The following is a 19152-nucleotide window of genomic DNA, read 5'->3' as shown; positions in this document are numbered from 1 at the left end:
GGACAAGTCAACAGAGTAAGTCCAGCACTAGATTTGCTAGCCTCACACAGTATAAGGTGGCTATATACCGAACAAAAATGGGACCAACCCAGATATCCTATTTTGATGTTTGTTGCCCCGAGCCACTCTTATGTAATGCCACTGGTAAAATGTAGCAGTCGCACTGTTAAAAGTAAGGACACGTTAAGTCAATGTTGTTTTCAATGTAATGCCTCCAGTAATATGAATCAATGGCACCTTTTTCATGTCCTGCTAAATTTCCCATTAAGATAAGTTGCTTCTTTTCATTAGAGATGCAACTGTCCTGGTCTGCCTACTCTCCAGGAGCTTCATGACCAACCTTGATGTTGCTCAATTTTATGGCAAAAAATGAATAAGAAGCTCTGTGGGTTTCGTTTTCTGATGGAAATGGAACCGGGGCTGGAGCCCTTTTCTTAAAAAAAGAAGAAGAGAAGCTGCTAGCTCATGGGACATTGCTTCATTTTAGGTGAACTGCACCAAAAGGTCCCATGAATTGAATCATCCATGTTGGTGACTGGTGTCATCCCTTCTACGATGGCGTTGACTGCAGATATGATTCCCATCACGAGGTATGTTCCTTTTTGGTCAGGCCGTTTGCCAAAGATCCTGCATGTTGATCCTGCTCTTGTGCTACTATTTTGGTACTGCCATGATAAAGCAGTAATGTTATTATTTTGCACCTTAATCTAGTGGCACTATTAATTTGAGGCAATGTTTTGGCACCGCTTGTGCCACTGTTTTTTTAATATATCGAAACAGGGGGTTCCCTCCGATTTCATTAAAGAAACCCAACCCTAGAGAACCATTATCCGACAACATCTCAGTGTAAACCGGCAATTATGCAACTACTACTAGAACGAACTGAGTACTAGCAGGAGACAAGTTTGCCACATAAGCTAGGCAGGTAGGGGGACGCAACACCAGCTCGACCAAGTTTGCATTACAACCCAAATGCTACCATAGAAACATCAGGGGGAAGATAGGGACTGAAAGAGCCAGCTTCAGCATCCCAGTCTAAGCACCCCCGGGCTTCATCCTTGCGACGCACGGTACACCTCATTTGCCACCTGCTCGACCCTAGTGTCACTGATAAAATGAAGTAATAATGCAGTTAAAATAGAGCGAGTGTCCTCTCTATCATTTCATTTCCAATGTAGATAAAGAAAGTGCTTCTCTTTGTTAATGTATGTTTCATCAACTAGTCCCATTGTTAATGTTTAAGTGTTTCTGCAAACTGGGGTGCTTAATTTTAGTTGATCTGCACAAAAATAGAGATTTGAATGTCTCAAGGCCCCTCCTTGTACTACCGTTGTAAACTGATGTTCATCACTGGCAGAAGGTGTATCGGGGAGACTTGGGTTGATTTCCAGTATGATGTGCTATTTTCTTCTGTTTATTAGTGTATGTTTCATCAACTAGTGCCACTATAATCTAATCACGCCTTTTCATTATCTGTGCAAACAGGGTTATTCAGTTGCATTTTGGTGGAACTGCACAAATGTACGGATGGAACCGACATATATGCAGAGTGCGAGGTGCCAAGTAAAAATTACCGACACCAACCCTGCTCCATCTAAGCATTGGCATACACCACCATCAATGGGATGTGTGGCACTCACTGTGGACGGATCTTTCTCGGTAGCAAATCCTCTAACCAAATACTAGTAGCTTAGACTTAAAAAATACTAATAGCTTATATTGGCAGTTTTCTAGGGGTGTACTCTTTTCTGAAAGAAGCACCAATCTATTTTTATTTATTTGTACACAGTGTCACAACTTTGACCCAAAGGTCCAGAGCTATTTTAGGGTGATTGGCGTAGTACTCGGTGTCTGATTGTAAGCATGCTTTTTATTAGTTGTCACACTGATTGTAAGCATGAGCAGATGTAAGATTAGGTTAGTGCAAAGCTTACCTTAAACCCTACTGACGCCGTTGAAACGAGGCGAGCATCAAGGGAACCGTGGAGAACGGCGGGGAAGCGATGTCGCGTCATCCGGCCTCCTCTTGCGGTGGGAGAAGGAATACTCCTATGGCTCCGGCTGGCTCTGCACCCTCACGAATGGCACACCGTACTCGATCGATTCGTTATCCTCTGGGTGCTCGACCTTCGACCTGTACGCCCACCACCTCCACCTTACTTTCGCCTCGGGCGAATCTGTCTGCTCCATCGCCCAGAGGAGATACTCAATGAACTCGAAGGACTGCGGCGTGACTGCCGTCGAGGAGTACATCGCCGTCGTCTCGCTCTTTCGCATACATTGCCACATGGCCCTCACTGTCCTCGAAATCACCCACTCATTGTCAAACCAAGTAAGGATCTCCTTCAACCTGGCTAACTTTGCCTGGTCGCCGCCGGCGATCTGCCTGATTCGCTGCTGCATCCCCTCCATAGATCCTCATCCGAGGAGAGAGGAGGTGGTTTTGCAATGGAGAAGGGGGAGAGGCAAGACGGTGGTTTTGGAATGGAGATGATGGAGAGGAGAGGAGGTGGTTTTGCAATGGAGAAGAGGAAGAGGAGCGTGCGGCAGCGATTTAGGATTGGACGAGAGGGCCGGCGCGCTGTGACTGGATCAAAATCAATTTACCCTTCAATTAAGAAAGCGACCCCACATTAACTAGTCTCCCTTTTATTCTGGGTCATAATTGACCATGATTTTCGCGAATAAAATATATGTTATACGTTGCAAAAATAATATAATTTGAAAGTACATTCAGATACGAACCAAACGATACAATTTTTGGTGATATGCATTCACATTTTGCTTGTCAAATACAGTACGTGGTCAAACTTTGACCCAAAGTACGCAAAACAAAAAAATACTTCCAAGACCAGCGCCGCTCTTCCGCTCTTCTCCTCTTAAACCACCGCCGCTCCTCTCCTGTTCCAATGTAAATCCAGCACCGCTCCTCTCCTCTTCCATTTCAAAACCACCGCCCCTCCTCTCCTCTCAATCCAAAACCAGCGTCGCTCCTCTCATGTTCTAAACCAAAACCAGCGCTGCTCCTCTCCTCTTCCATTCAAAAACCACCGTCGGCGAGTGAAGGTGCTATGGAGAAGTAGATCGATGAAGGAGTACAACCATTACGTGAGGATCATAGACGGCGACCCTATGAAGCTAGCTAGGATGTTGGAGATACAGTCTTGGTTTGACAACAAGGACCAACTAGCGGTGACGGCGACATCCATGGCCAAATATCTGCAACATAGCAAAAAGGCAGCGATACTCCCGGAGGGAGTCGCGCGGGACTACATAGAGCTGCTCCTCTGGGCCATGGAGCAAACAGATTCACGGAATCCGGTCGTGAGGGAGCGGTGGTGGGAGTATCGATCCCAGATGGAGCATCCACCAGAGATTGAAGGATCGAGCATCTACAGGGTGCTGTTTGTGAGGGTGTCGTGCCAGAGCGAGCCGGTGGAGTCTTCGTCAACCGAACCCAACTGCAAGAGGAGAAAAACAGTTGGCCCGACGATGCTTCCCCGCCATCCTCTCCCTCGCCATTCACATCGTCTCATGGGGCGGCTGTCTGCCGCCGAGGAATAGGCGGGATTGCCCCCTGAGGGAGTCCTGGATTAGGGGGTGTCCGGATGGACGGACTATACCTTCAGCCGGACTCCTGGACTATGAAGATACAAGATTGAAGACTTCGTCCCGTGTCCGGAAGGGACTTTCCTTGACGTGGAAGGCAAGCTTGGCGATACGGATATGTAGATCTCCTACCATTGTAACCGACTCTATGTAACCCTAACCCTCTCCGGTGTCTATATAAACCGGAGGGTTTTAGTCCGTAGGACAACATATAGAACAACAATCATAACATCTCTGTATGAGCTTGTCGTGCCGTTGTTGGACCGCATGGGGCGTCCATATTTGGAACAGACAGAGAGACAAGAGGGGATACCTGGATTCGCGCGTTGTCCTCGCGCGCATGCGCAGCAGCAGTCACCACGTACGGATCTTTTGCAAGATTTGGTTTGTCTAGGGCCGCCGCACGGCCATCATTATGCATGGGGTGGGCCGGGGGTTCATGCAGGGCTAACCGGTCATGCAGCGAGCACGTGACCGTGGGGGATGGCTGGTGAGGTGCATGGACAGGCAGGTGCTGCTGATCAAAAGGGCCAAGGATGGATGCAGATCGAGGGGGCAGGGGACAGTAAGAAAAATTGTTATATAGATGGAGGAAACGACTGCAGTGAGCAATGGTCGGTTCTAACTGGTCAAAGAGGAAAAGACGAAACCCTTCAAAGTAAGGGACCCATGCTTGAGAATTTGAAATTTGATTGAGCGGGAGATGCCAGACTTAAAAATAAGCTCATGAACCTTGACTGCAAGAAAATCTTGTTTGACCAAAAAACAGTGATTTAGGGCTGACTCGACTAGCATTTCATTAGGCCTAACACTAATTGGCATGAAAGTGATCCAGAATAAATGAGAGTGGTAAGTGTAATGCACGTGAGGGGGGAGCTGGCTAAAATGATTAACATTAAGCATGCGGTAAAAGAAGCTAATACCAGGCCGTTGTCGTCGCACCTTAGGCAGATCGAGAGTTGTTGAGGCTGGTGGCAAGGATGCAAAGACGACCGCTGACGGTGAGGATGACGTGGTGACATACGACGGAGGCATGGCATCTCCAGGAATCGAGCCTCGGGCACCACCCAAGGGTGGTCGCTAGGGGAAACGGATCAGCATGCCCTTCTTGTGGAAGTCACCCATGGAGGCGATGAGCTTGGCGACTTCTTGCGAGGCGACGGTGAACGAGAAACATGAGTCACCGTCGTCCGTGATGTTGAAGCTGTGGTGGAAGCCGCCGAATAGATGAGCAAGGATGAGGGCCATTGAGGTGGCATTAAGGGCGAACGGGAACTGGATGACACGTGCATACATGCGGCATCCGTGTGGCTGGTTGCATGGATCAATTGAGACTGGAGATCGGAGTTGTGACCATGCGACGCCTTCAAAGTGAAGACCCAGATCATCTGGAATTTGAAGCAGGTGTGCAAGCGACATGCAAGACGCAGCGGCCTGGGGTGGTGGTGGAAGCGGGGGCAGGGTTCTAGTGAAGAAGAAGGCGAAGTTGTGGTGGCGGACCCTGGTTTGGGCGAGGATGATCTCTGCGACACGCGATGAGGCAACATGGAGGCAGAAAACAAGAGGAGAGCACATGGCCACGAAGAAGTCAGCAGCACTGCCGCCAAGAACAGGTTGAAGCAGAGCAGCGACGACAATGGCGTCGAGGTGGCGGTTGGAGAAGTCGAAGACGATGTAGAGGGGTGATGCGAGGTGGAGTTCTGGGGTGGTGATGTCAAGGCGGTGGTAGTAACTGCAGTCGTCCTCAAACTCCAGGCCCATGGCGTTGCCGCACCCCAGGAAGCAGCGGAGAGCTACCTGGTCGGCTTTGACATAGGGCAGGTCAAAGAAAGGCGATGGAGGAGGCGCAACAGAGGAGAGGAGCGTGTCCAGAGAATTGGTGGCGAGGGTGAGGTCAGGTTGAGGGCCATCCGGGGGGTTTGTGGTGGCCGGAGCGTGGCCGGAGGCCGGAGGTGGAGGTGGAGGAGGAGGTGGGAGAGCGAGAGCGAGAGCGAGAGCCATCAACACCGTGGTGGTCCTGCGAAAAACATTTGGAGTGGATATCACCATTCTCTAGGACATACTCGTCAATACCGTTCTCTAGGATCCAATTGTGAAGTGCACAACATGCAACCACAATCTTCACTTGCGTTTTCAAAGGGAAATATGGCTGACTTGAAAGGATATTGAAACGATTCTTCAAGGCCCCAAATGCTCGTTCAACTGTTGTACCACATGAGGATTGGCGGTGATTAAATAATTCCTTATAATCTGATGGATTTGTATCCCCTCTGTATTCTTTTAGGTGATAACGAACGCCACGGTACAGCGGTAGTATTCCAGGTCTACTTGCACATCCAGCACCAGCTAAGAAGAATTTTCCTACAATAGAAAATGCCTCCTAAAGTTAGATATGAACTAATTTGATGTTTGATAACTTCACAATAGCTGCTAGGTGAAATACTACCTTCTGGTATTTTTAATCTAGTGGGACGACTTAAAGCATCTTGAAGCACTAGAGAGTCATGGGCAGACCCCTCCCACCCAGCAAGCACATAGATGAATCGCAAGTCAAAATCAACAGCTGCTAAGACATTTTGAGGTGGGATGGACTTAAAGCCCCTAAATCTGTCTTGCACATGTAAAGGCACAAATGCCGGCATATGTGTACCATCCAAGGCCCCTACGCATCCCTAGGAAAAGGCATGATGTTCAACTAGTTGAGTATGTAGCTCACGTGTGCTTTAAAAAATTAGTGCAGTGATATATTTTATTTTTACCTTGAAGCAAGGATGAAACCTGCCTGGGTTACTTGTGATCTTTTCATGCATTTCAGTGCTTCTCATGTATATCGATTCTTTGGAAAGCTTGACAAGTGCATCTAAAACAGCATGGAAATACCTACTAACCGTCTCATTAGATCAGAAAACCCCGAAACCTATAGACCTGTTTGCCCACTTTTGTCCCACTGTAGGCATAAACATTGCAACTTGTTCTTCCACTGTGACAACAACTACAAATGGCTACTGCTCTAATAAATCCAGATCAAATGAGCAACTAATCATGAAGTAAGATAGAGAAATCAAATAGATAAAAAGGTGAAAGACCAGTGGCATGAGTGGCCATGAGTTACAAGGATTACATGGAGAAGTGACATAGATAAAGGAAGATTGATGGAAACACAATACCTTGAAGAGAGAGGTGGAGTAGAAGCTGCAATACGTGGGGTTGATTCCAGGCCAGAGCCCACACAGCGTGCACCTCCGCAACTATCACAAACCAGTGATGGTGCTCAAGAACTTGGATCTGGAAGGGGATTTCGAGTGGAATGGGTAGGGGCTTGGCAAATAAATAGAGGGGAATCTGGAGAGGTTTAGTAGATAAAACTATTTTTCAAGGAGAGGGGATTTCAGATTTGGAGAAGAGAGCGATCTGGGGAGAGGAGGATCTGTGAGGAGAGAGATGCGTGAGAAGAGGAAAGTGCCATGGGAGAACGGGAGGAGGGGAAAAGACAACAGTTCGCGCGTTTTTTAGTCGAGAGCGGTGAGATGCTCCTGTTCGCACCCAAAAAAATCGTACGGGTGGCAGAGGAAACCCAACTTTTCCCTCCACCTGCAGCGTGCCGAAGATTTGGCGGACGAATCCGGCGCCACAAGTCGGGCGAAGAAAAGTGCAGCGAGATTCTGTGGCAACCCAACCTAAGGCAGAGAAACAAACGCTAGCCTAAGCGAGCACCTACCGTGAGGCATGGCTCCCAACCAAATATGCCCTTTGTTTGAGCTATACCTGATACTGTATCTGAGCATATAATCTCATGCGTTGATGTGGTTAATGCACCCCTTATTGTCTGGTAAGTACTGCCTAGAACATCTTATTTTGAATGTCGTATTTTGTGGTATATAATATGATAGAGCGTTAGTTGGCTTGGCTTTTGTGGTACTCACTGATAGGCTTTCAGTTTAGGAGTTATTGTGGCATCTTGATCCGTGAGAGTATGTTCATGTTGAAGAAACTATAAGAATAAATAAGGAGGGAAGAGAAAAATATTTGTCATCTGGCTTGCTTGCCTAATGAAGCTCATGTGGACCATTTATAGTTTGTATTATTAGAGTTTGGTTGTAGTATTCATACAAAGAAATATGAGCGCCACGTTGAAATATGGTTCTCGAGCTAAAAAGTGATCCTTGAAATTGCAAGTATCATGATAATGGTCTAATGTCTGCAAATCAGATTCTGTAGCCAGAATAATATATGTGCTACCTTCAGCTATATATGTACATCAATTGTTTAACTATTGTTCTTTGGATTGTTTCAGTGAACTGCTAAACAGTGGATGTAACTAGGTTGACATTGATTAAGAAGTGCTAAACAGTGGACGAAGCTAGGTTGACATTGATTAAGAAGTACTCACCCCGTAAAGAAATATAAGAGCGTTTAGATCACTACTTTAGTTTCTTAGTGATCTAAACGTTCTTATATTTCTTTACAGAGGGAGTACATAGTTTGTAGATTGTTTGATCTACTATATCAGGTGGCACCTGGATTCTCATGGCTCTCCCGACAATGGTCAGTGTACATTTTACCTAGAGCTATGGTGATCAATACTGAAAAGCTTTCCTGCAGATTATTAACTGCTATAAATCATGCACAGTCCTCCCTAAAAGGAAAATCAGACACAAAATTGTATTTACTTCTCCAAGCATATATTTTACTGGAGCACATCTTTGTAAGACCAATATACCATATTATTTTATTGTTATTCACTTGTTCATTTTCACATTTGAGATGTAAACATTGATACCACATCATGCATGCTTCAGGCAATTATTTCTTTTCTTGCATTCTTCTGTGGAAATAACTAAATCCATATAGGTTGAACTGTTACTTTCTAATTCGCAAACCAGTATGGTAGTAAACTAATTGTTTAGCTAGATATTTATTTACTTTGTTTGATTCCTGCCTTTTGTCATTACCATTTCATATTTTATTGGTGAAATAGCATAAAAGAGGATGATATGTTTTTGTTTTTCCCATTGTCATCACAAAAGGAGCATAAAAATAGCAATATATTTTGTTCAAGAAACTTTTTCAGCTTTAAGAGATAAGCACTATCATTTTAAATTCAGGCATGTTACTTACGTGATTGTTGAGTTACTTACTGTAGTTGATACTATAGATGTACTTTCTGATGAGACGGTTGGTAAAATAATAGTAGTAAATAATATAGATTCAGCTGTATTTACTTTGCCCTGCTCTCCCTGAAGTTATTAAGTGATTCATCTGTTCTTTGCTTCACATGTTATACCACTGTCCTCGATGGAGGCAATTGGGATCTAGCAAATTTGAATTTCCATCTTACATTCAGAGACATCTCAATTGCTTCAGTATGCCATTCTCTTCTCTTTGATGATACACAGAACAAACTTTCTTTAACGTTTACTGCAGCATTTGGAAGTATTTTGCGCATCACGGTGTGTTGGAGAGAGTGAGGCCACTTCATAAAATGACCAGTTGCAGTGCCTTCAAACTTACCTAATTCCTGGTAAATACTGAACATATTTTCTCTTCTTTCTTTCGTCAAACGGAGCTGCATAGAAAGCTCTATTTATTAATTGTTGTATAATTAATTGTTGTATATGTCGTATTTGATTCTTGGGAAGGCAAGACATACCTTATCATTCATAACTTCTCATGGAGCATGTTGTAAGAATTAATTCGGTCTTTTTCTTTCTATCGCAAGAAACAAATATATGCAGTGCCAGCCTTGATCCTTTGATAATAGTGAACTATATGTGCATCCTCGGTGCCCATTGTTTTCTAGGACAGTAATAGAAGATGAGTCCTCATTAAATTGCCTTGTCCTGCCTGTTTTAGTAGAAGAGCATACTGTAGACGCTGATATAGTGGTGAAAGAAATGTACACATTTGCTTGAATATTCATCGTCACATATGCATGCAATCACAAGGCAAAAATCAAACAGAGAAATAGTGAGACCGCGCGGCCGCATGGCTCAATGATGCATGGATGCGTCGAGCTTCTGGCCGATCACGCAATGAAGATTCATTGCAAGAAACTATAACCAGTTTGTTGGAAGAAAATTAGAAGCACAACATTTTCCAGACCTTTTTAGTGGGTAGTATCACCATAAGTTAGTATCATGTACGTATATATGATATTATAATGCATGATGCTGTCTCTAGGATTATAGCGCATAATATCATAGATTGATATATTATATGATCTCCCTTACAATTTTATTAGATGACTCATATGAGTACCTCATTTATATAATACAATATCATTGCTTTGATACTGGTGTCTTCTTTGTCTTTACTGCTCCCTCCGTCTTATAATATAAGAGCGGTGGGTGCATGATACTTGCTATGATACTAGTTCCGGTCTAGTGCGACCGCAACAATGTTCCCGTGGATTGGTGACGTGGCGTACCCAGCCATTAGTGTCCCGTTTGTGTCCCACCTGATATCGGGACCCACATGCTAGTTGCTGCGGTTGCTTGGGGTTGGCTCCGTCTTGCGTGTAACTCGACGGCAAGATTCCGCGTTACGCTATTATGGCCATGCTACCACAGTTGTCGGCGTACGTAAACAGTCACGGCGATCGGGGCCCGCCGGTACGCCGTGTCCACATGTCAGTGTTACTTAGTATTTCGCTAGGTGAGGTGACACGGAGGCGCGCACCGCGCCGTACTCACCTTTGCTTGTCGGAATTGTTGACCTTTAGCGGGCGGCGGACAACCTCGCAGCCGGCGTGGGCCCGGACGCGCAAGTGGCGTGCAAAGCTACAAATTCGTTCGGATCCTATTACGGTGGCTCGAGATCTGCAAGACGCAAACCGTACGCGTATTTTATAGCTGGAAAGAAATAAATCCTCCGCCGCTCAACGAGGCTCCCCTCTCCCGCACACCCCCTCCCTCTCGTTGCCCCTCGACTCATCCTCTCATCGTGATCTCGTTCTCGTTCCCGGCGAGGAGAGAAAGGCATGGCGAAGAAGCCATCAGGAGATGCTCGTCGGGCGCTGCACCGGCCGTTTGTGCGCATCGCACGGCCGGTCAACCACGTCGTCGTCGTCGTCGTAGATCGCGCGGTCTACCCGGCTAGGGGCGGCTGCTGATGGGGCGGATCCGCGGCCAGGCTCGACGGGGAGCACGGCACGATGCAAGGTTTCCGTCTGTGTTCCCGTTCTTGTCTCCGTTTCTCAAGTTTTATTTGTTGCTCACTTGTTTTTTTACCGAGGATTATTGGTCACTTTCGTCGACGCTGCCTGCGTTGCTATGATCCGTGCTTCTTCGCGTGAGTTACCGACTTTGAGTATCCATCCATGAATCAAATCAAACAACTACACTGTTAGATCCAATCAGGATAGTCATTATTTTATTTATACCGTGGCGTCAATTTATTTTATCTGTTTGTAGTAAGGATTGCCCAAAGCAGCCTCCTGAATCCCTTTTTTTTCAAGTTTTTTTTCGTAACAAAAGTGTTGGATCTTTAGGTTCTCTTGTTCATAGGTTTGTAACAACACTGGAAGAGGGCGTCCTGGATGGGTTAGGAAACCACATGAATTGATGTGAACAAAAAGGAAAACCACATGAACTGATGCGAAAAAAAGAAGAAAAGGAAACCACGTGAATTTAGGTTAACGACGAGCAAACAATTTGTGCCAAGAGGTTTGAGTGGACGATAAGTGTTGTTCAAAACAGTGCAAACCAATCCTTGGTGGTTGTTTGGGTAAAGGGAATTAACGCCCAGGTTTAACAAAAACACGTTTTAGTAGGGTTTTTAAAAGGAACTAGTTTTACTACTCCCTCCGTTCCTAAATATAAGTCTTTCTAGAGATTTCAACAAGTGACTACATACGGTGCAAAGTGAGTGAATCTACACTCTAAAATATGTCTACATACACCCGTATATTATAGTCCATTTGAAATGTCTAAAAATACTTATATTTAGGAATGGAGGGAGTAATAGTTTGGTTAGGAACAAGATTGCACAAAAACCTTGTGTTGGATGATTAAACATGTTTAAGCACGATGGACTGGACCCGCGTAAGAGATGACCCCGTCGTACTCCCTAGGTGCGGTCCATCATTTGGTCGCACACGGAGATAGACAAACGATGAAGATCGGAGAAGCTTTTACCCAATCCTGACGGGGTTGGGCACAACCGAACGAGGCATATGGAAATTTTTCCTAAAGGAATAACTTTCATTTGTGCTACATTACATAGGGAATCTAGCATACATTGCAACCTCTTAGAAAAAACCTTTATTCTTCATATGACTCAAATCCTACCACATTCCAGAAGGCATGAGATTTTTGCAGTTTTGCTAAAGCACATCTAGATGTGCTCTAAGTATTGCATATCTAAATCCTATGTCATTCATTTTACACTAAGATTTGTGCAAGCATTTTCTTTTGTCTTTTTTTTCTTTTTCTTTCTAGTTTGATTGAGCCACTTAGATGTGTAATAACTAGGGCACATCTAGATGTGTCAAACCCGACATTTTAATATGTGTTTTTTTAGTTCCTACTTTTTTTACAATCCTACGAATCAACCAAGCACTTTAATTTTTCTAAGGATTTGAATCCCAACAATCCATCCATAAATATTCCAATGTAGCCGAATCCTTCAAGGTCCTACGCAAAATATGCGAATAAAAGGAAGTCTAAAATATAGATCTGGGGTAGAGTGGGGACGTCCAGAACCCATGGGCTTATGAACCCGCTTTTTAAAAATGTGTTTTAAACGCGTTTTAAAATGTCAAAAAATTCATGTATACATCTTTGCAATATGTGTGCGTGGCACAAAGATTTATGAAAAATATCTCTTTAAAAATTTCACGTATACATCTTTGCAATATGTGTGCGTGCCACATATATTTATGAAAAGTATCTCTTTAAAAATTTCACGTATACATCTTTGCAATATGTGTGCGTGGCACAAAGATTTATGAAAATATATATCTTTTTATTTTGCATCCGCGATAAAGACAAATTTCAGTACTTTTAAATAGCGTTCGACAATATTATTATTATTATTTTGTCTTTTTTGCACAGGCCAAAGAACAAGTCGTTTTTTCCGCGAAACTTTCTGTGCACATAGAATGTGAAGATGTATGCATGAAACTCTTTTCAGAATTTTTTGGCAGTTTGAAAAAAGTTTTCCCATGTATTCATCCGTGTACTTTCACCTTGGGCAGCCACTGAAACTCCAGCGATACATACATTTCGGCCCATTACAACCCGTTCCATTAGATCACACGCCCCCCCTCAATCCGACGGGCAGATGGCCAGGTATTAGGTTAATTCCCGTATAAATTGCCCACCCCACATTATCCCATCTCCTCTCCTCCCCTCTCTCCGTCGACAGACGCCACCGCGCTCCACTTCCCCCCTTGCGCTGCGCTCTTCTCGCGTGTGTAAGTCGAGGACCAGGAGGAAGGTTAGTCGCGATCCCCTTTCTCTGAGATCGATGGCTAGTCTCAGCGTTTGAATCGGCGTGGAATCGCTAGATCTGGGTTAGTTCTGCCATTAGATTTGATGGGGTCGACGAGTCCCATGTGATTAGCATCCGGGGTTCTGATTGAGTTCCTGATTCGCGTTTGCATCTAGGTTGAGTTCCTTCCGAATTCCATTTGCAAACGCAGCATTGCTCTGTGATTCGCGTCCGGATCCAGTCTCTATTGATCATAGATGATTAGCCTTTGAATTTAATTTATTGCCATGATTGCTTCCTTTGCTAGAGGTGGTTGTTCGGTATCAAATGGCTTTTTGGTTCTGTTATACATAGGAGTAGAATATTTTTAGTATGTTGATTTCTGCAATGGAAGCAAGTAAGCCCACACATCAAAATCGTACAAAGAAATTTTACAACGATGCCAGACCACCATGATAGAGCAGGGTTCATGCGTCTGTCTGCTAGGGTTTGGATGTGTTCATATGGACGAGTTTCCATGTGAAGTTTAGATCTAAGTCATGTGTCTCTTTTTAGTACTGGTTCATGCAGTGGCTAACTTGTCCATTAAATCTGTTTTAGGAATGGCTTCAAACAACGCAAGAGGCAATGAAGAAAGGGCTACGGCCAGGTGTTCTGATGGTAAGATCATTTTCTCTACTGATCTCCTGCATATCATATATGCAATCATGACTGCAGTTGGCACCGAAACCATCATGTATTTCAATAGTTTGAGGCTGATATTCAAACGGTTTTACAGCTCAGCACTGAAAAATAAACCTCTGCTAGAGTTTAGGTTGGAAAGTGCACTTTAGTCCTATATAAAGTATTCACACTACGACAATATACATGATTCCCAACTTTAAAGGCTCAGGTAAATTACTGTAGTTCTGTACTAGCACAACAGGATCGCATAGCAGTATAGGAAAAACCATGTTTCAGCGCTTGCATAGATAGTGCATTAGTGTTATCTTATTGTTCCTAGCTTGAGTATCCGATAGTTTAAGAAGACTATCTAATCTGAAGCCAACTGCAGAACCTGTTCAACACATCACCTTATCAGAAAATGCTATTAAACGAAAGGCATCCCATGCAAGTTTTCTATAATGATTTGGTACCTTGAGCTGTTCCTTGATTCAATGCATTCCCTAATGTGAGAATGGTCTGCATTATCTGCTGTAACTCCAGTGACTCTTTTCACCTGCCCAAAATGGAACATTAAACCAGTCAATGTATAAGAATACATACAAGTTAAAAATTTGCTGAAGAAAGAGATAATACAACATTGTACCTCTTTTGTTGCATCATTTATGGTGGGTAAGTTAGTTCTTAGCTCATCTGCCTGACAAAACGCAAGACATCGCATTACAACTGCAGGTTATGGAGAAAGTGAGATAACCCAAGTAAATTAACTGGTGGAGGAAGACAACGGACCTGTGTTGAGAATGCAGTTCTGAAAGCAAAAACTCTTAGTTTGGACTCGACACGAGGAACTTTCATTAGCTCCAGGAAAAACTACAGCAAAGTTTAAATCCTCCATTAGTATATTCAAAGTGGTGCACCATATGTAACCAAAATATTAGACCAACCTGTTCACATTTTCCAAGCATTTCTTTATTGCCGTTGTAGTTCTGAGCTCATGCTGAAAAGGACAGCGATTTAGGACCAAACAACATCTTATGTTTGTTGATCGTTGATGATGTGTTTTGCATTTTGTCTGCAGCTAACCTGTATGGAGGGGTCAACGTACTTCCTGGAGACGGTTTGGAGAGCCAGTGTAATATATCTAATGCTACATTCTTCTGTTTCAGTCTGCTCTTAATAATGAATAATCTGTTTGTTGATTTCTATTGCTTTATTCAGTGAGCTCCAGAATTGTATGTTAGCAAACTTATAAAAGCATATCAGAATTATGTTGCAATCTTATGGCTTGTTTGTTTACACAGTTTACTCGAAGGAGACACACACTGATGCTGTAAACCTCAGTGTAAAGAAGGGTCCAAATAAGCTCCATCCGCACAACGATGCCATGGCCAGGGCTGATGTCATTAAGAGTGGGAGTTAGGGCATGTACAATGGTGGCATATGGATACATATGCCTCATGACAAAAAGTAATTTGAGGCATCTATATTAACTTTTTCTCTTCAATGCAAGCTATCACTAGTGGGCCTCATTAAGAAATAGAAAAATAAAGAGTATAGTACACATGCATCTCTACTTTTCACTCAACCTTTTCAGCTTTTGTCACCGGACCACACTTTTTCTGTTCAAGCACCCGCCTCCTGGAGAGGATCCCGCTTCCCTATCCGAACCTACTTTACGTCATATCCGATCCTACATGGCATGCGAGGCATCATCTTGAGGCTATGCATTGTACATGCCCTTATGGTGGTATGACAATTGTCCACCCATCACCAAGTAATACTCTCATATTCACTTCTCTTCAGTTTTTTCATGGCATGAAAAGCAAGGGCAGGCTCTTCTAAATACTGTGTGATTCCTGAATTATTTTCAGCTGTCACTAAGGATGTAGCATAGAAGTAGACCAGGAAGACCTCGGGGCCACTATGCACAATATTTTTATCAGGTTTGCTAGCCTACTGGTTTGATCAGTTTACATTCCTGCAGTTAATATTTCATTAGCCTGACAGTTTTAAGTAATTTGTCAGGTGTTGTTTCCAATGACATCTGAAGTTATTTGCTCCGGGGTTTGATCATCACGCCTGTTTGCACAGTTACCCAGTACCCCAGTTTTTGCACTAAATGTATGGTCTTCTTTGACCTGACTATCTGAGAGTGAAGTTTTTGTAATAGAACTATAATGATTCGTATGGTGATCTATGGCCTGACTATTGCTATATATGTGCTATATATGACTACTGCTGAAAGTAATAATGTCTTTTACCATGGTGTTGTGCTTTTCATGTTGAATCTTTGATTGTGAGTTCTTGGATTTTGTATTGATATGATGGATTTTTTGAGAATCCAGTTGGTGGACAAAAAATGTCTAGCCAATGTTTTGCTACCCTAAAACTTGGCAATTTTGGATCAAACCAACTAACCCTTTTTTATGAGATTTGCCGTGTACTCTGCCACATCTGTTGAAAATATGCCCCTTCTGCCGATCATGTTGTTGAAGAAAACCCGTTCTTAAATTTGCAGCCAACTGAAAATACAATTTTTGACACAAGTTCCATTTCAAGGGAGGATGACGTACCATGATTCTTTCTGCTTTGTCGAGCTCTGCTTTGGTCTCTAGTTTAATGGTTGTACGTGCTAAAAGATTGAGCACGCACAATTTCAATTCAATTTCATTCCAGTAAAAAATCAGTTCTTCGAGTGCAAAACAAACAAAAAGTAGACAACAGCATTTCCGGTTTAAATCAGCTCATGGCGTGGTGAAACAAATATGAGCAGGGGCCAACTAGCGGCGCAGCGCCTGCTTCCTTTCGAGAGTCGGTGGCCATATGAGATCCACCGCTTCGCGTCCTCATGACAAGACCGCCGCGCCCGTCGTCGCCGCGGCAGCTTTGCTCGCCGTAGCCTCCCCGGTGACCCAGCTTGCCTCGTCGTCGATTCAGCCGTTGAGGTGCATGTCGAGCGAGGAGGCCGCCATCTCGTCCCGGACGACCTCTCCCCCGCACTGCCGGCCTGATGGAGATGAGGATAAAAGAGTAGGGAGGGGGAATCTACGGAGCAAGTGAGTGAGAGGGTACTTCGGCGCCCTCTTTCGCGTGGTTCTCGTTCAAAGCGAACAACTGCTCGATGCTGTGATGTGGCAGGAGACATGCGCTAAGAGCATCTCCAGCCGCCCCTCAGGAAGCCTCCCCAAGGCACTTTTTGGATGCCGGCGGGCAAAAAAACGCCCACTCGGACCCCAGAGACACGTTTTTCGCCGGATTTCGCGATATTTACGGCCGGCGCTATCACCCCAAACCCAGCCCTCCGGGGGGCAGCTGGGGACGCCGGCAGATGACTTTTGCATGCACAGGCCCACTCGTCAGCCCCTCTCTCCTCTCTCCTCCCCTTTCTTTATTTTCTTTTTCCTCTCCTCTCCCTTTCCTTCCACACAGCGCGCATGGCCGGGGCAGGGCTCGCGGACCATCTCCTTCCTCCTCGCTTGGGCGCCATGGCCACCATCCTCGCAAGATCCAGCCCATCTCCTCCGTGTCCGCCGAGTGGGCGTTCCGGCGGACCCGGTCGGCGCCGTCGCTCGCCGCCGAGTTCCCGGGCGGCCCGCTCAAGCGCTGGTGGGACTGGGGCCTCGGATGGCTGAGGCTTCGCCGGCGACCTGGAGATGAACGAGGAGGAGGCCTCGAGAGCGTCGGCCACAGGCGGCCCCGGCCACGACGAGCCACGCACGGGCGGCACCAGCCCCTCGCACGGGCACGACTGGCGGCGGCCAGGGCGGGAGGCCGGGCGGCGCGTGGGGCGTGGCGTGTCGGGCGCCCCCCCTTCCTCCTTCTCCTCCTCTCCGTCCTCGGCGGCGGCGGCCAAGCTCGCCGGCGTCATAGTGGTGAGCCACGAAGCGCTGGATGGACGCCACGGTTGTCGCAGAGGTCGTGGTTGAGGAGGTACGCGGGCACCTCCCGCAGCACGACGTGCTCGCCGCGGCAGCCTCCTCCGCTCCCCCGTCCATGCTACCGACGGGTTGGGGTCGAGCTCCAGCCCAGGAGCACGCCCCTGTCGCCGCTCGCCGAGTCCGGCGTGGCCGGCATGGCGGACGGGCTGGCCGCGCCCTGCTTCCTCCCCGCCTTGTCGCGTGGCGGACGGCGCCGCGCCCTGCTTCCTCCCTGCCTCGTCGCGTGGCTGACGGCGCCGCGCCCTGCTTCCTCCCTGCCTCGTCGCGTGGCGGACGGCGCCGCGCCCTGCTTCCTGGACGCCGGGCAGACGCGCGCGCCCTGCTTCCTCCTCGTCGCCCGGCGTGGCGGACGCACGAGCTGCGGGACGTCGCGGCGGAAGCGGCCGCGGAAGGCCGGCGAGACGCAGAAGTCGTCCACGCAGAGGGTAGCAGCCGTCGGCGGCGGCGGCGTCGTCGTCAGGAAGCAGTCGGCGTCGTCGTCGGGAAGCAACGACCCGCACGCCTCCGGGCGCGGCCCTGAGCCTGCTTCTGCCGCCACGCGTCCGCTGAATGAGACGTGGGTGGAGGCACGGCTGTGAACAATCTCACCCCCAGCGCAAAATATCTGCCGGCGCACCCCAGGAAGCTGAAAATTTGGCTCCTGGGGAGGCCAACGAGTGGAGATGCCCTAAGATTCGTGCCACCAAATTCAAAGGTTCCCACATAGTTCGCTGGAAAATCGTTCCTGACGAACGTCAACCAATTATCATTTCCGTTTGTCAAATTCCTCCCCCGGAGCTCGGAGACCGGTGCGCCTCGCGGCCATGCCCAACCAGCTGCCGCCGCCGCGCGCTGCCCAGCGGCTCCTCGCCCCGACCGTCTCGCACCTCGCCCGCCTCCTCCTCACGCACGCGCCGGCGATCCCGCCGCTCATCACCGCCATCCTGCCCTCCTCGCCTTCCCTCCTCACGCCGCTCCTCTCCCACCTCCTGCTCTCCCACTCGCCGCCCCTCCCGGCGCTCTCCCTGTTCCGCCGCTTGCTGGAGCTCCCCCACTTCCCGGTCCCGGAGAGCTCCCTCCCCGTCCTCCTCCGCCTGCTCGCGCGCTCCCGCCGCTACGCGCACCACTCCTTCCAGCTGCTCGAGTCGCTCCCGTCCACCCACCCCCACCTCCTCTCCGTGCCCGCCCTCTCCGTCATCCTCTCCACCGCGCTCTGCGCCTCCGCCCCCGGCGCGTCCTTCGCCGCCGCCGTCAGCCGCTTCGAGTGCGCCGCCGCCGTCTGGGCGCGCGCGGGGCGCTCGTTCGGCGCCGCCGAGCTGAACGCGCTGCTCCGCGTCTTCTGCGCCCGCGGACGCGTCGCCGAGGCGCGCGCGCTGTTCCACCGGTACTGCGACGCGTACCCGCCCGACACCCGCACCTTCAACACGCTGCTGCTCGGGTTCAAGGAGGCCGGCCACGCGCAGGCGCTCGACCTCTTCTACCATGACGCCGTGCTGCGCGGCTTCGTCCCGGATGCAGTGTCCTACTGCGT

General features: G+C 47.3%; 1 protein-coding gene across 1 annotated transcript; it reads right to left on the bottom strand.

Moving 5' to 3' along the window:
• Positions 1-4046: 4046 nt before the first annotated feature.
• On the bottom strand, positions 4047-6777 carry LOC125522846. Its single transcript, XM_048687887.1, has one exon. The coding sequence runs from the start codon at positions 5656-5658 to the stop codon at positions 4690-4692; it is 969 nt and encodes a 322-aa protein (XP_048543844.1). The 5' UTR covers positions 5659-6777; the 3' UTR covers positions 4047-4689.
• Positions 6778-19152: the final 12375 nt, after the last annotated feature.

This window comes from Triticum urartu, chromosome 7 (assembly GCF_003073215.2).
Source record: "Triticum urartu cultivar G1812 chromosome 7, Tu2.1, whole genome shotgun sequence".
Lineage (NCBI taxonomy): Eukaryota > Viridiplantae > Streptophyta > Magnoliopsida > Poales > Poaceae > Triticum > Triticum urartu.
Note: the sequence above shows the minus strand (reverse complement) of the source record. Positions and strands in the feature narration are given on the sequence as shown.